At 40.0% G+C, this 14,927-nt stretch overlaps 1 protein-coding gene and 1 long non-coding RNA gene across 6 annotated transcripts in view; one reads left to right on the forward strand and one right to left on the reverse strand.

Annotated features, from left to right (window-relative positions):
- The first annotated feature begins 3,992 nt into the window (after nucleotides 1-3,992).
- On the forward strand, nucleotides 3,993-7,953 carry LOC140696006 (uncharacterized). The gene is made up of 3 exons (XR_012071911.1): nucleotides 3,993-4,031; nucleotides 6,680-6,804; nucleotides 7,753-7,953. It is a non-coding gene; the product is annotated as an uncharacterized lncRNA (long non-coding RNA).
- A 233-nt stretch (nucleotides 7,954-8,186) lies between these two features.
- The window catches only part of FOCAD (focadhesin), a 235,946-nt gene continuing 229,205 nt past the window's right edge, over nucleotides 8,187-14,927 (reverse strand). For all 5 annotated transcript variants that reach the window (XM_006208259.4, XM_072959321.1, XM_072959322.1 and 2 more), the window contains 4 exons: nucleotides 14,565-14,662; nucleotides 12,800-13,051; nucleotides 10,676-10,751; nucleotides 8,187-8,585 (listed from right to left, as the gene is read on the reverse strand). In XM_006208259.4, coding sequence (XP_006208321.2) covers nucleotides 8,512-8,585; nucleotides 10,676-10,751; nucleotides 12,800-13,051; nucleotides 14,565-14,662 — 500 coding nt within the window. In that variant the 3' untranslated portion in view covers nucleotides 8,187-8,511. The remainder of the gene's footprint in view (nucleotides 8,586-10,675; nucleotides 10,752-12,799; nucleotides 13,052-14,564; nucleotides 14,663-14,927) is intronic.

The raw sequence follows: 14,927 nt of genomic DNA on the forward strand, positions 1-14,927 counted from the left end.
GATCTGAATGCCTGTCCTTTCTTTCCTCAGTGTGAGCTGGTCACTGTCACCCTGGTAGCGGGTGTGGTGGTGTTGGAGGAGCTAGAGCCTGTGTAGGATGTGAAGTGGGATTTTCTCTCTCCTCAGTAGCATCACTGTCCTGTCAGGATGGGGTTTGCTCCCAGCTGCTACAGTGGAAGCCCCAAGGGTTGGGCTTGAGCTGGTTCTGTTCCCTTTAAGTGTGTCTTTCCTTCTTTCTGCATGGGGGCCTTTGCCACCAAAAGAGGGGAGTACTAAAATAAGTGGGGCACGTGTGCCTACAGAAGTCTGATTCACTCCCTGTGCAGGCACCTGCGGCTCCACTCAGATGCAGCCCAAGGTCACATCTTTTGCCCTGCTGTAGCCATCCTTGTTCTAGTGCTCTGTTGTGGCAGAGTGGGCGGGGCTGGAGTGTCTGCTCGGCTGGGACCGGGGATCATGGCATGTTGGTTGTGGGAATTCAAGGAGCTGCACTGCCATCAGAAGTCTAGGCTGCTTCTGGGATGCTGTTTGAGTACGTGCCAACAATGGCTGCTGCCCGACCTGGACCACACCCAGGCCCCTGTGTCGCCTATGCATCCCGAGATTAAGTCTTTTCCCAGGACTCAGTTGCCCTAGATTCTGCGCCAAACTGCGGTGTTGGGTAAGCGGGGTCAGGATGTTTACTCAGCCGGGCTGGGGAGTGTGGTGAGGTGGCAGTCCCTGAGGCAGACCTCTTTCCTGTCTGTTGGCAAGCCGGTACCTGTGCACGCCTCATGTGTGGAATCTAGGCATCTCCAGCTTTTCTGTCTGTCCCAGCATTTCTCCAGGCAACCAAGAAAGCTTGTCTTCTCCACGTGGGATCCCAGGACTGGGGCGCCGGGTCTGTGGCTTAACCTGCTGACGTTCCAGGACAAGTGTCTGCCTGTGTGATCTCCTTTTTCCTTAGTCCCCTCCGGGGGCACAGGTCCTGACACTATGTTTTCCTTCTCATCCTATCCAATTACATGGGTATCCTTCTTGCAGCCTTGGTTGTATAGGATTTCTTTTGCTAGTTTCCAGTTAGTTTTTCGTGAGATCTGTTCCACATACAGATGTATTTTTGATATTTGTAGGGGGGAGATGAGCTCCACATCCTCTTACTATGCCATCTTGATCCCTCTTCTCTATTTTGCTTTTAATGTTGCTTATTTTACTTCTAAATTTTTTTAAAAAATGAAAGCTTAAGTGTGCAGACAGAACAGTCTCTTTGCAAACTTCAGATGACTTAGTCTAGCTTCTTCCCAATAAAGATTGCTACCTGCATTGCTGAAATATTTGATTATATATGAAATATATCTCACTAAAATGAAGAGTAAGAATTAGAGAAACTAAACTTTATGGGGTCATTATAAGAAAATATAAATTTCATTACTAAGCAGTAACTTTAATTTTTAAACCAGATTACTTTAAGAACCTTCCTACTTCTTAAAATAGAAAACCAAAAAGAAACAGTAAATGTAGTAATTGTGGTAACTTTGGATTAGAGATGACAACTGACAATAATTTTAAATATGTGCAACAATTGTAACATTAAAAAATCTGATTTCTTTTGGTGACAGAGTCCCTATTGTTAAAACATTACTGTGGCTGGTTGCCTGAATTCATTATTGAAAGATCTGCATTTTGATAGAGGTTGGTGAACATAAGGGTGCAGTTTCTTTTCCCACTCAAGTTCTTGTTCCCCAGATTAAGACCACTAGACAGTAAACATCCAGTAAATCAGATATTACTCAGATTGCAAAGTTGGTTTCTCTGGCTATCTATTTTAACTATGTCCACCACATTCTCCATTTCATTTTGTTCAGTGTCATCAAAAGTTTACCTCAAATCCAATTAATATAGATGAAATAGGAACTATTAAGGTATTTTGAAAATGTGAGATATAACTTTTTAAATGATCTATCTTTCGAGTTTCAAACGCCAAGTTCCATTACCTGAAGTTCTAAGTAACCCAAGCTAAGGAATACGAATTACACCAGCAGTGCTTCTGGTGCTGAGAAAAAAAGAAAAAAGTAACACAGAACTGAATCAAAACTGGTTTGGAGAATTTATTTCATTACTCAGCAAAAGTCTACCTAAAAAATACAAGTAAATCAGCACAAGTAATACCATCAGAGTCCTTGAGCTTTTTCTTTAACCATATAGTTGAATGAAAACTAATAGCTAACACTTCAAAATTCATTCGTCTTTTATATTGTTTTTTCAGTCTTTATTTCTGCTCTGGTCTTTATGATTTCTTTCTACTAACTTTGGGTTTTGTTTCTTCTTTTTCTAGTTCCTTTAGGTGGAAGGTTAAGTTGTTTATATGTGATTTTTCTTGTTTCTTGAGGTAAGCTTTTATTGCTGTAAACTTCCCTCTTAGAACTTTTTCTGCATCCCATAGATTTTGGATTGTTGTACTTTCGTTTTTCTTTGTCCCCAGGTGTTGTTTTTCGATTTCCTCTTTGACTTCTTCAGTGATCCATTAGTTGTTTAGTGTCGTATTGTTTAGCCCCCGTGTGTTTGTGTTTTTTGCAGTTTTTTTCTTGGAGTTGATTTCTAGTCACATAGTGTTGTAGTCAGAAAAAAACGCTTGATATGATTTCAGTTCAGGTTTACTGAGGCTTGTTTCAAGGCCTAGCATGTAATCTATCCTGAAGAATCTTCCATGTGCATTTAAAAAGAATATGTATTCTGCTTTTTTTAAAAGCAACATTTATCTGTCTTTACCTGTGAATACTATATATATTTTATTTTTAAAATTTATTTAAACTTAAAAACAATTTTTATAATTATTTAAATGTTACTTTCCATATAGTTATTACAAAATAATGGCTATGTTCCCCATGTACAGTACATCCTTGGGCCTCTTATACCCAGTAGCTTGTACCTCCCACTCTCCAACATCTATATGTATTCTGCTTTTTGCTGGAATGTTCTATATATTAAGTCCATCTGGCCTAATGTGACATTTAAAGCCTGTGTTTCCATATTAATTTTCTGTCCAGATGATCTGTGCATCAGCGTTAAGTGGGGTGTCAAAGTCCCCTCCTATAATTGTGTCACTGTTGCTCTCTCCTTTTATGTCTGTTAATATTTGCTTTACATAGTTAGGTGTTCCTATGTTAGGTGTATGTATATTTACAATTATACCTTCTTGGATTGATCCCTTTGTCATTATGTAATGTCCTTCTCTGTCTCTAATAACATTGTTTATTTTAAAGTCTAGTTTGTCTGACATAAATATTGCTTCCCTGGCTTTCTTTTCATTCTATTTGCATGGAATACCTTTTTCTATCCCCTCACTTCTACTCTGTGTCCTTAACTCTGAAGTGAGTCTCTTGTAGGCAGCATATATTTTGTTTAAATTTTTAATCTATTCAGCCACCTTATATATTTTGGAGAACTCATTCCATTTACATTTAAAGTAATTATTGAGATGTATGTTCTTATTGCCATTTTATTAATTGTTTTGGGGTTGTTTCATAGATATTTTTTGTTCTTCTTTTGTTCTCTTGTAATTTGATAACTACCTTTGTTTCCAGGGCAGAGCCTGGGCCCTGGGGATTCTGGGACTGGTGCTGACCCACTGGTGGGTGGAAGTGGTTCCTGGGGTCACTGGCTGGAGAGCCCTGGGGGTCTTGGGTCTAGTGCCTGCTCACTGGTGCATGGATCCAGGTCCTGGCCCTCTGGTGAGCAGCGGTATGTCCAGAGAGGGCTGTGAGCTCAGGCGGGTCTTAAGGCAGTCTGTCTGCTGGTGGGTGGGGCTACATCCATACCAAGTTAGTTGTTTGGCCTGAGGTATCCCAGCACTGATGGCTGCAGACTATTGGGTAAGAGAAGAGCTGGGTCCTGGGGCTAATCAGCTGGAGGGAGGATTCCACAATGGCACCTATCAGCACCAGTGTCCACATCATAGAAGGAGTTCCCCCAAATGACTGCCGCCAGTGCTTATGTTCCCAGAGTGAGCTGCAGTTGCCTCCTGGCTCTCCGGAAGACTCCAAGATCAACAGGTAGGTGTGACTCAAGCTCCTCTCAAATTACTGCTTCTGCCCTGGGTCCTAGAATGTGTCAGATTTTGTGTGTGACCTTGAGTGAAGTCTTTATTTCCCCCAACCCTCTGAGACTCCTGAAAGTAAGCCGTGCTGGCCTTCAAAGCCAAATGCTCTGGGGGCTCTTCTTTCTGGTGCAGGACCCCCAGGTTGGGGAGCCCAGTGTGGGGCTTAGACCTCATTCCTTTGGGGGAATCTGTGTAATTGTGATTATTTTCCTGTTTATGGATCACCACCCTGGGGAATGGAATTTGACTGCACCGCGACTCTGCCCCTCCTGGTCTGCTCAGCGTAGTTCTTTCCTTATACCTTTCGTTGTAGAAGGTCTTTCCTGGTAGGCTCTGGTCCTTCTCATTGATGGTTGTTCTGCAAATAGTTGTGGTTTTGGTGTGCCTGTGAGAGGAAGTAAGCTCAGGGTCATTCTATTCCGCCATTCTGTGCAGTCTTAAGAGCACTGGTTTTGATTTGAATTCTAGCCCCAATATTTACTAATTGGATGACTCCTGAGTCCCAGTTTCCTTAACTGCCCAAGGTTGTTGTGAAGAGCAAATAAACTATGGTGAAGTAAACCTTTGTAAATTATAAAGGGCCATACAGAAGTAGAAAATTTATGTTTCCTGGATGCTTTTCCTTATTATGCGATGGCTTACCAATTTATATTTTCTGAATATAAGCTCCAGGAGTGTCATGTCTCATTCACTTTGTACCCCAGAACCTTATATGGTGGTGCAGAGTAGACACTCATAATTGTGCAATTCTGACTTTATGGATTACTACCACTACAACCAGAGAAAACTATATTTTAAGAAATCTATAGGATTAATTAGGTAATGTTTCAATAATACTTGATTAATCTCAAAGAGTACCTCATGTTCAGAAGACACATATAGAAGGTTTTTTTAAACTTATATAAATATCTTTACTTAATGTGCTGCTTGCTCCTAGGGTGTTTTAATTGTTAAGGAGAACAATTATTTACTTACGAAATTTCCGTTATCTTCTCAAGTCCTGACATACATGTTGTCAGGTCTGTTTCCAGCATTACAGCTACTATTTAGTCAGTGAAATGTACAAAAGTGATAGCATTTCTATTACATTTTAGAATTTATAAAGCATATTTTTATGTTCTTTAAACTCTCACAACTACTTTGTTAGGTAGGTTATTTCTTTCATCTGAAAAATAAAACCAAAGTCAGGGAGTCATCACTGTCACTTTTATTCCGTGTCATATCTAATAATTTGTCTGGAAGTTGTTTCAGAAGTTCTCTGTGTCTGACAAGATCAGATCTTTCTTAATGGCAATTTCAAAGAATTTTGGTTTATGAAGATTAACAGATTACATGCATACTCACAACTTCATAAATACTTTATGTATCATACATTTAAAAAGATGAGATTTTAGTTTCCAGGACTAGAATAAAGCATTTCCTTCCAGAAAATATAAAAGCATATTATCTAATCCAGCACCAGAGCAAAGATGATACACATTTATACATGAAGATGATACTGTGAGGCATTTTTCCATAAAGTAGTGAAGGATGTAAAGTGGTCCAGACAAATTCTGTCCCCTGGTTCCACTTGAAATGCCAGCAGCTATGAATAGGCTGGTTGGGGTCAGAGACCTAGAGACTTAGCCTCCAATCCTGGTTTTAATGGAGCCCTATGCACTTAACCAAATGATCAGATTTCTAAAACAGCAATTTGCTAAAATGTTTACCACAAATTTAAAACTACTGCTCACTTTCAAAGTGACTAAGATATTTCAAGATAGTAGTTGAGTTCTTAACAAAGTCTTACTTCTTATACATAATTGTAATATCATTATCTTTGGTTATAATTATTTTGGAGAAGTTAGCCTGTAGCAATTAACTTCAAAAACAAAGTTTATTAACATCGTATTAGTTACCATGGAACCATTACATTACAAATAAAACACAAAGATTTGAGGCACTTGCATGGATCCCAACATCTGTTCCAAATGTACACTTTTCAAATCAAGAGTCAGAGTGTTTGGATACTTCTGAGACATATAACATGGCCTTAATCCCAGAAATTGATTTGTTAGTACACCCCAGCATGCTATTTGTCTTGGCAACTTGTGATTTCAAAAACTAACAGAAGATGACTTGTAAGGAAACATTTCCTTTTGTATATAGTTTGGAATGTCTGGTCCCCAAAAGCAGAAACTTATGGTTTCTGGAAAATAAACTGAAATATCCTAAGGGAATACCTTCATTTTTTTTTTTTTAATGGAGGTACTGGGGATTGAACCCAGGACCTTGTGCATCCTAAGCATGCGCTCTGCTATTGAGCTGTACCCTGCACCCCCTTCCCCAGGAATACCTTAATTCTTACCTGATATCAGACAGGTAACCAGGATGAAGGGTGTTATTATTCCAGTGACCTATATCTTAAAATAATGAGAGTTTAGAACCTTCAGAATTTCAAAATTAGAATCTGACGTTTTAGACACTGTAGAGCTTCCTATGAAAAGGAAAACCCTACGAATCTTAAACACAAGACTGCTTAAAACAAAAAGAGGGAGTTAGGGCAGAGAGGATACAGATAGATCTTATTTCCTGCCTTTTGTGCCCTTGTTTTCTTGTCAGGGCAGGAGCAAGGACAAAGTTTGAATGACGAGAAATTGGGCCGAATTGAAAAAGGCAGTCTAGGTTTGGAAGACTGATGCAGTAGAAAGCGCACTGAATCTGGGATTCTAGGACCTTGGTTCCAGGTATAGTAGCTTTGCCACTTTTTAGATGTGTTTTCTCCATTTTAAAATAGAAAATAATTCATCTTCACAGTATTGTTGCAAGGGTTAAATAAGGTAATAGAAGTGAAACTCATCACTTACGGTCTAGCACCTAACAATAAATGTTAGAAGGATTTCAACCTCTGATTGGTAGGAAGTATGAGAAAGCCTAGGTGGGTAGGAAGGAGAGGGAATCTGGCTTTTCACATAAATTTTCTATCTTTCTGCTTCCTTCAAACTCATTTCCTTCCAGCCTAGCCTCTAAGGAAGTAAGAGAGATGAAATACTGGTGATGCAGTTAAGTACTACCTGAGAGCTCGCCTTTCCTTCCCCCTTTTCTGTAAGCATCTTGGCACCCTATGGAGTTCAGCAAAAGAAAGAGCTGCGACCTGGAAACAGAGTGTGAATTACACAGTGAACCACAAATAATTGAAACCTGGAATCATAAATTCATATATTTGGAAAATAAAATTAGTAGAGCTATTTTAACCTAAGTAGTAAGTACACTTGGTGACAAAATGAGGGTACATGTCACTAGGAAATACTGAAAGTTCCATGGTGCTTGTAAGGTACCAGGCATGACAGATACAAAGGTGTATTATTCCAGTGGCACACATTTTCTCCCTAGTAATCCCATATATGTATATGCATCAGTTTGTTTGTGTGATTGGCTAAAGACAGCCCTGATTACTGCCTGTATGAGGGAGCAATTATTAGCAATCAGAGCAAATTAAATTCCTAGCTGATTCCAAGCCCCTGAGTAAAATGCAACCCTTGAGGATACTGCCTCATTCCTTCATTTACTTGGCATTAGGTCAGTAGTCTCCTTGATTAAGACAGAGATTTGTACTTATAAAAAAAAAAGATTGATATTTTCAGGAGATATCTGCCATTTTTTGCTTGTCTAGCATCGCACCATCTTTCTTCTAGGGGGAGCCCAGTTCAGGTGGATGGACATACGACCCAGGCCTGGATCGTTAGTCACCACCCTCCAGGGACTCACGTGACCAGTGCTGAACCAGACTCCACCCCATGTTGCTTCTGCCATACCTATGAGCAAAGATATCTTTTGAATTGGATAACTTTCACTTGCATTCAAGAGATCCAAGCAAAAGAAAATTACGGCCACCACTAATGAGTCTGACTTAGTCAATGTTTAACACCATGCTTATTATTTCAATGTGTATAGCAGTTCCACGAGAGACATGTTTTCTTATTATTGCTAAAACACTAACTCACTGAGTCAATCAATATCCTTTAGAGACTTCCTGGGAAACAGAGCAGTTTCGACTGTCATCACTATAGTTTGGTTTTGCTAGCAAAACCTTACCCATGCCTTAAAACAAATAAAAGTCACATGCACAAAATGCACAAGATTATTTTACTAGAATTTAGAGGGGAGGAGATGATATAGTCAAATTTTCACAAAGAAAATCTTCAGATTGAACTCTAGCCAAATAAAAGAAAATTCAAGTTCTTATCTCAATCTCCAACTGGCCCAGGTACCGAAGCAACAGCCCCACTCCTGGCATGCCTGGTTCAAGGTGTCTGTTATGTGGCCACCCTTTTAGTACCGTCAGCTGTCTGCATCATGTCTCAGTAATCCCAGACATGAATTCTGAAATATTCCTTCTGTCTGTATGGTTTTCCTCATCCAGCTGAGAATGCTGCCAGCTACCGCCAAACTGTTCACCAACCGTACACTCTGGTCCATATGGCTTTCTTCTTAAACTCTGGGAGAATTCTCAGCGACAGCAGGGTGGCTAAGGGGACAGAGAATAAAGTGCACTGTTGCATTTGGTGGAGCTGCATTCGAAAAGGTCATTTAAATCAAAAAGGTGTCAGAACAGAACTTGACATGTTCTCACTTGGCTAGTCTTGAAGACTAAGAGTTCCCATCAAGCCTTAGACAGAATTTTAATGGAAGAAAATAATCCAAGTTGAGGAAAAGGTGGGTTTTTTTTTAAAGTTACTTTGCAACCAGTTAATGGAAAATTCTGCAGAATTGAAACAAAAACTGACTTCTGGGATGCTGGTGATATTCTTTTTCTTTATCTGGGTGCTGACTACGTGTTCCCTTTATAAAAATCCTGCTTATGACTTCTGCACTTTTCTACATGAATATGATTTTTCCACTAAATGTTTAGTTTACATGGTAAGCAAAAACATAAAACCTGATTCTGTAATGAAGTTACATTCATGGCCTCAATGGAGCAAGCATGACTGCACTAAACTATATTTGAACATACACCTTTTCTCATCTGTCATAGGTCCCTCAGGAATCAACTTCAAGTAGGGCAGTCATGTGTAATCCCTCTAGGTAACATATATCTTTTTTAGAATACTAAGATAAATATATTGAGATGTTATTTAAAATATAATAGGGTGAAGGGATAAAGGTAAGCTAGAGTCACACAATTATTCTGTGTGACTCTTAGGAGCACTTGAATCAAGTGAACATGTACTTCTTTGACCCAAATAACCACTTTCCTCATCAGTATCAATTACTCTCTTCATGACCCAAGACAGTATATGCTTGGAACAACCAATGGTATAATGGACTCATGACTATTAAAAATGAGTCCGCCCGGCTGTAACAAAATAGAAAGATTGTGAACAAATCACATTAACAGCATTTTAGTGTACCAAATGACCTGCCTTTCATCTAATACAATCTTCAAGTATATTAGATGTTGTCTCTAGTCTCATTATCTCCAGACCAACTGAAATACAAATGATACCAAAAAAAAAGAGTCCAAACTTCCCAAGGAAAACAAATGGAGGAGATTCTAGCAGCAAATCTCTAGGGAAGGGCCAAGTGAAAGTATGTTGGACCACTGCCCTGATTCTCGGTGAAGTTCTGTGGTTGATCAGAATCACCTTCTTATGCATGCCTTCCCAGCCACTTTGGAGGTAGGGAGAAGGATCAGAACCAATACATTAGGGAATTCTTGCTTGTTAGGCACTCAATAAATGATAGCACACTTAAAAGTAAAATATGGTCAATTTTCAGCAGAGTCGGCCAGCAGACAACTTTCCCAAAGTGAGACTTTCCAGTGTGGTAACTTACAGCAACTGTCAGGGCAATCAACAGCAGCCACGGGTAGGAACCAGACCCCAAGTCCCAAGATGTGGATGACAGTACAAGCCATCTCCGGGCACAGAGCCAAGGCCCGGAAGACTTTTCAGGTTTGAGTTTAAAAACTACATAATTTTGAGAGAAAGACTGTCTATATTTGTAGATATTACAGTTATTGTTCAACAAAGTCAGTAGAGATGTATAAAAAACATGAAAACCACCTAAATGCCTGGAAGCATAGTAAATATCCAATTCCCTTAGCAGTATACTATGCAGCTGTTAAAAATGCTGCTTACAAAGCCAGTGTAAGAACAGGTTAAAATGCTTTAAAAAATAATTTTAAATTAAAAAAGTATATGTACATTTTTTCAGTTGTATATGATTATACATATGTTAAAACAACACTCATACACCCAGGGGGGTGGCAAAAACTTAGGCAAAACAAAATTGTCATTGGGCAATGGGATTCTGGATTCCTCTTTGTTTATTCTTTTTACTTTTATGAATTTTCTAAATTTTAATTAAAGTCATATTTTATGATTATAATAAAACATTTAAAAACCATTTAAATAAAAGTTAAATTTAAAGGCAATGGAATTCTCTTTTAAACCCACTTTCTAATTAAAAATGCCACACTGGTGACAGCTTCAGATTATTTCTTTCAATTGAACCAAGATGAGCCCTTTCAGGAGCCAGCACACACTAGAGAGCTGTTCTGCAGCACAGACATTAGGTGGTTTTCACTACGATGGGCATAAAGCATGGCGGTAATACCTTTTAAAAGATCCCTGGATTTTGTTGAGAGGCCTTCTTTAGGGCTTTCCATGATACTGAATAGCCAGTCAATGAACTAGGGTGAAAATGAAGAACAGTATCAGTGAACACGATCTTGTTAACAGTAAAAGGTCATGCACATCCTTGGGCTTGCATGTATGAGTAGCAGGGTGGTAGTCCCTGGACAATACCTGCCTGGGCTGGGAGGGTGGAGAGGAGACCGGGAGCAGGCACAAGAGATGGTAAAGTTGGAAACAAAAATGACTCAGCAAAATCAAACCTCTTTCCTCTGCTGAATACCCTGGGACTTGCTATAGGTTTTAAAAGTAGGGTAGAGATGGACCCAGAGGGCTTCCTATATGCCATGTATATTCTCTCATCACTCTGAGAGGCCCAGAGAGGTTAAGAACCTTGCCCAAGGCTCTTCCCAGTGAATGGCAGAGTCAAGATTTGACCCCAAGTACACCAGGCTTCAAAGCCTCACACTCTTCACATCATGCTGCCTGCTGCCTGCCACCTGTTTCCGTGTGCATCGGGCCTGGGCAATAAATAGGGAAACACATCAGATGTAAGCCCCTGTTTCTAAAATAAAATATGTTTCTGTAGATGAGAACAGTTTGTGCCCAAATGGATATGAAACAAAGTTGAAATGCAAGAGTAAAGACATAAAGCAATTTACTAGGTAGACCCAAGCATGTTAACTGCAAATAAATCCTGCAAAGTGGGTAGAAACTCCTAGTACTCATGAGTTTGATCTCCCAGGGTGCAGCCAAATTGTGTTTGAATTAGATACAGGGTAATTTCTTTGACTGAATGTTGCCAATCTTGACTCATTTAAAAACACATATACTAGTCATAGGTACCAGCCCTTTTAACTTTGGACTTAGAAGATGGGTTGAAGAAAGAGTAAAAGAGAGGAAAAGAAATATTCTTAATTTCTTGCTTTAATTAAACTTTTTTCTTTATCTCTTTTTCTTAATTTTGTTTTATCATAGCCTAATGGTAAGTAAATAAATCAAGGACTACAAATTTATAATAGATGGAGAATGTCTATATTATAGTCCAAACTGAACAGAGGATCCCAGGCCAGAAATAATATGAGGGGATGGGATACCACATTTAAATTTATTTTCATTAAAAATGAAAAAGAAAACACAAAATTGGGGCAATAATACAAATGCTTATCAGATTTAAGGAAACAAAGGCATTTAAATTGAGACTCAGTGGAGTTGTTCATGGCTAAACTGTGGGTCCATAGTTCAGAAATATTTTTAAAGATTAATGTTCAGATTTTAAGGGTAAGCCACAAAAAGCTGGCTTTAAGCTTTCAACCTCATAAAAATCCAGTTTTGATTAAATGGGATTCAAAAAAGAATCTTTCAATTGACTGAATTCAAGACATGTCAGAGCCATGCAATGAGAAACACAGGATGCACCGTATTTTCATATGCTCTGCACGACAGCTAGTCGTCTGGGGAAACTCAGTATTAAAAACCAAAAGGTGCTACCTATAGTTTAGATTTTCCTGAGGGCAAAGGTGTTGACATTAGACCTTTACAAATCCCCCCACTGTATCTAGCATAGGCCAGAGGCACGCTGGGCACCTGGAACATGGCTACAGCATGGAATGAATGGTGGGCAACCTTAAATATGGTAAAAGATGGGCATTCCAGATTCACATCTCTTCCCTTGGACTCACCCCCAGGCACTGTTGACCACCCCTCTCCCTTGCTCATCACCACTGTATCCTTATCAGACCATCTCTCCATTTTGAACGTGCCTTCCCATATGTCTTCACTCTGAAATTCTGAACTCAGAGAGTTTCTAATCCTTTTATCCCCAGGATCAAGGACACATGTGCCTTCAATAAATGAAGGCAAGTTTAAGTTTTTCTTTACACCTCATCCCTAACTGTAAGCAAGCTATTGTTTTCAGCCAGCAGTTACCCTGAGACTGGGCTAGCCTCAGTCTCTGAAGCTCTGCATCTGGCTGAGATTTGGGGCTGAGTAGGAAAGCCTGTAGTGGGACTGCAGTTTCACTTAACTCCCACCTCAATTCTACTGCAGAAACTGCTGAAGAGAAAATGGCCGCCTGCCCTAATAAGCAGGTGGCTGCCAACCCTACCTTCTGGGTCTGTTCCTTCCACGGCTCTTTCTGCAGAAGCAGCAGCATGCTACTGGGAAGGAGAGTGAGAGTCTCCTGCAGAGTGACCTTGTGCAGTGGGCTCCTGCCAAGGAAGCCTGATGCTGGCCCTGCCGGGCCATGTGCTCCATGCCATGGCAACCAGCTGGCACTGAGGCCAAGAAGGAGAGGGGCAGCGTGGTCTGCCCAGGCAACCACTGCAGCTGTGAATACCAGCAACAAGAAATCCAAAGCCTACGGTAGAAGTGGAAACAAAGTTAGGGCACATGTTTAACAATTCAAAGTAATGCATGTTCACATATATAGCCCCCATCACAATGCAATGTTATTTTCCCCTCCACCCCACCCTGTCTCCTGCCCCACCCCTACCCCAGGAGAGGAACTGGACTGAATAGCAAACTCCATTTCCATGCTTAATGGAGAGAACTTTTGGGGTTTGGAAGGTTTGAAGGATTCTCTTTTGTGAGGACAGAAGGCCCAATGGTTTCATTTTTATTGCTCTAATATTTCAGGAGAAACATAATTGATTTAATGCCTAATCATACTGAGATCCAAACGTTCCTCTGTTTCGGTGTTTTCAAAGAGATTTAAAAATTTATTAAGAGACACACGGTTAGGGATATTTAGGTTTATTGTTATGTGGCCAAAACTGATTTTTTAAAATAAAATGTGTACAGTCTGAGTCCATTTTTGAACAAAAACAATAACAAATGACTACCTTCATTAAAAAATCTGTTTAGAATCCATCTACTTAGATTTTAGACTAGACACTTGTAGAAATAGTGGTAACAAGGGCTACCTCTGAGGAGTTATATTACCATGATTTAAATTATGCTGCTTTCTGCTCATCCATATTTTCTAAGTTTTAAAGGATTTTTGTAAGGAAGTAGAGAAGGTTAATACAAACTTGGGAGAGCATAAGAAAAAGAGGACAGATTATGCCAGCTCTCCCCAAAAAGTTTAAAAAGTTCTCCTCAAACTCTTAAAATTCCTAATCTCACAAATTAAAATTTCAAAAAGACACATAACTCTGCAGAAATGCTGGGCAGAATATCAGACATCTCAAGTTATGCATATTTTACTCACATAGTAAACCAGAGACCCATGAAACACGGCTAGAGAAAAGTGCTAAAAATTTGCACAGTGGGCAGCTGAGCCAAGAAAATGAGGAGGGCAAGAAAGTGCTGTCCTTCATTTTATTTATTAATCTTTTTTTTTTTACTCACCCAATACCAGCTGTTGCTAACCTTTTTTGGGTCACAAGTCATTCTGCAGGAGGGATGAAAATTCCCCTGCAATGTGTGCATGTAAGTGCTGGCACAAGCACAGATGACTGGCATACACGTCAGGAACCCCTTCAAAGCAGGTGTCTGAAGTCATGCTCTGGGCCAGTGTGGAGACCAGAACCCTGTACCCCACAATCTTCGTGGGATCCAGCCCAAGTACACAGGACCCTAGGTTCCCTCTCAAGCTAGTGTCCTTGGTGTGCCTGCCTGTCAAGGAACATGTTCTGTTGAAAATATTTTTCAGAGGGCAGCTGTGGGTGTCTCCAAGGACCTGGTGAGAAAACCCATTTCCTTGTGACCTCAGAGAGTTGTCATACTTGTTTCCCAAAAATGAAGGAAGGAAGGAAGGAAGGAAGGAAGGAAGGAAGGAAGGAAGGAAGGAAGGAAGGAAAGCTGCAAGCAGCAACATATTCCTCTTTTGACATTTGAAGGAAGCCATGAAGGAGTCCTCTAGATTGTACCTCATCAAGAGCCACGTTCTGAACAGATGCTGATCGGTAAGCAACACTCCTAATATAACCCATCAGCTCCAAGAGCCACTCCATTCTCTTCAACACACCTGGAACAAAAGGATATGACATTTTCTTACCAGACCATGGTTCTCTGCAACGTCAAACAGATCAGTGATAACCATCAAAACTACAGCACAACACCTGGCGAGGATTCCATGCGACAGTTTCAAGTCCTCTTCCGATACCTGCCTGAGACTTGTGCTCCCCCGTGAGAGCATTCTTTGATACTATTCACGTCAAATGACCCAGCATTTCTGCATATTTTGGTCTTTTTTTTTTAAGTTAATTTATTCTTCAAACCTGTGATAAAAT

This window comes from Vicugna pacos, chromosome 4 (assembly GCF_048564905.1).
Source record: "Vicugna pacos chromosome 4, VicPac4, whole genome shotgun sequence".
NCBI lineage: Eukaryota > Metazoa > Chordata > Mammalia > Artiodactyla > Camelidae > Vicugna > Vicugna pacos.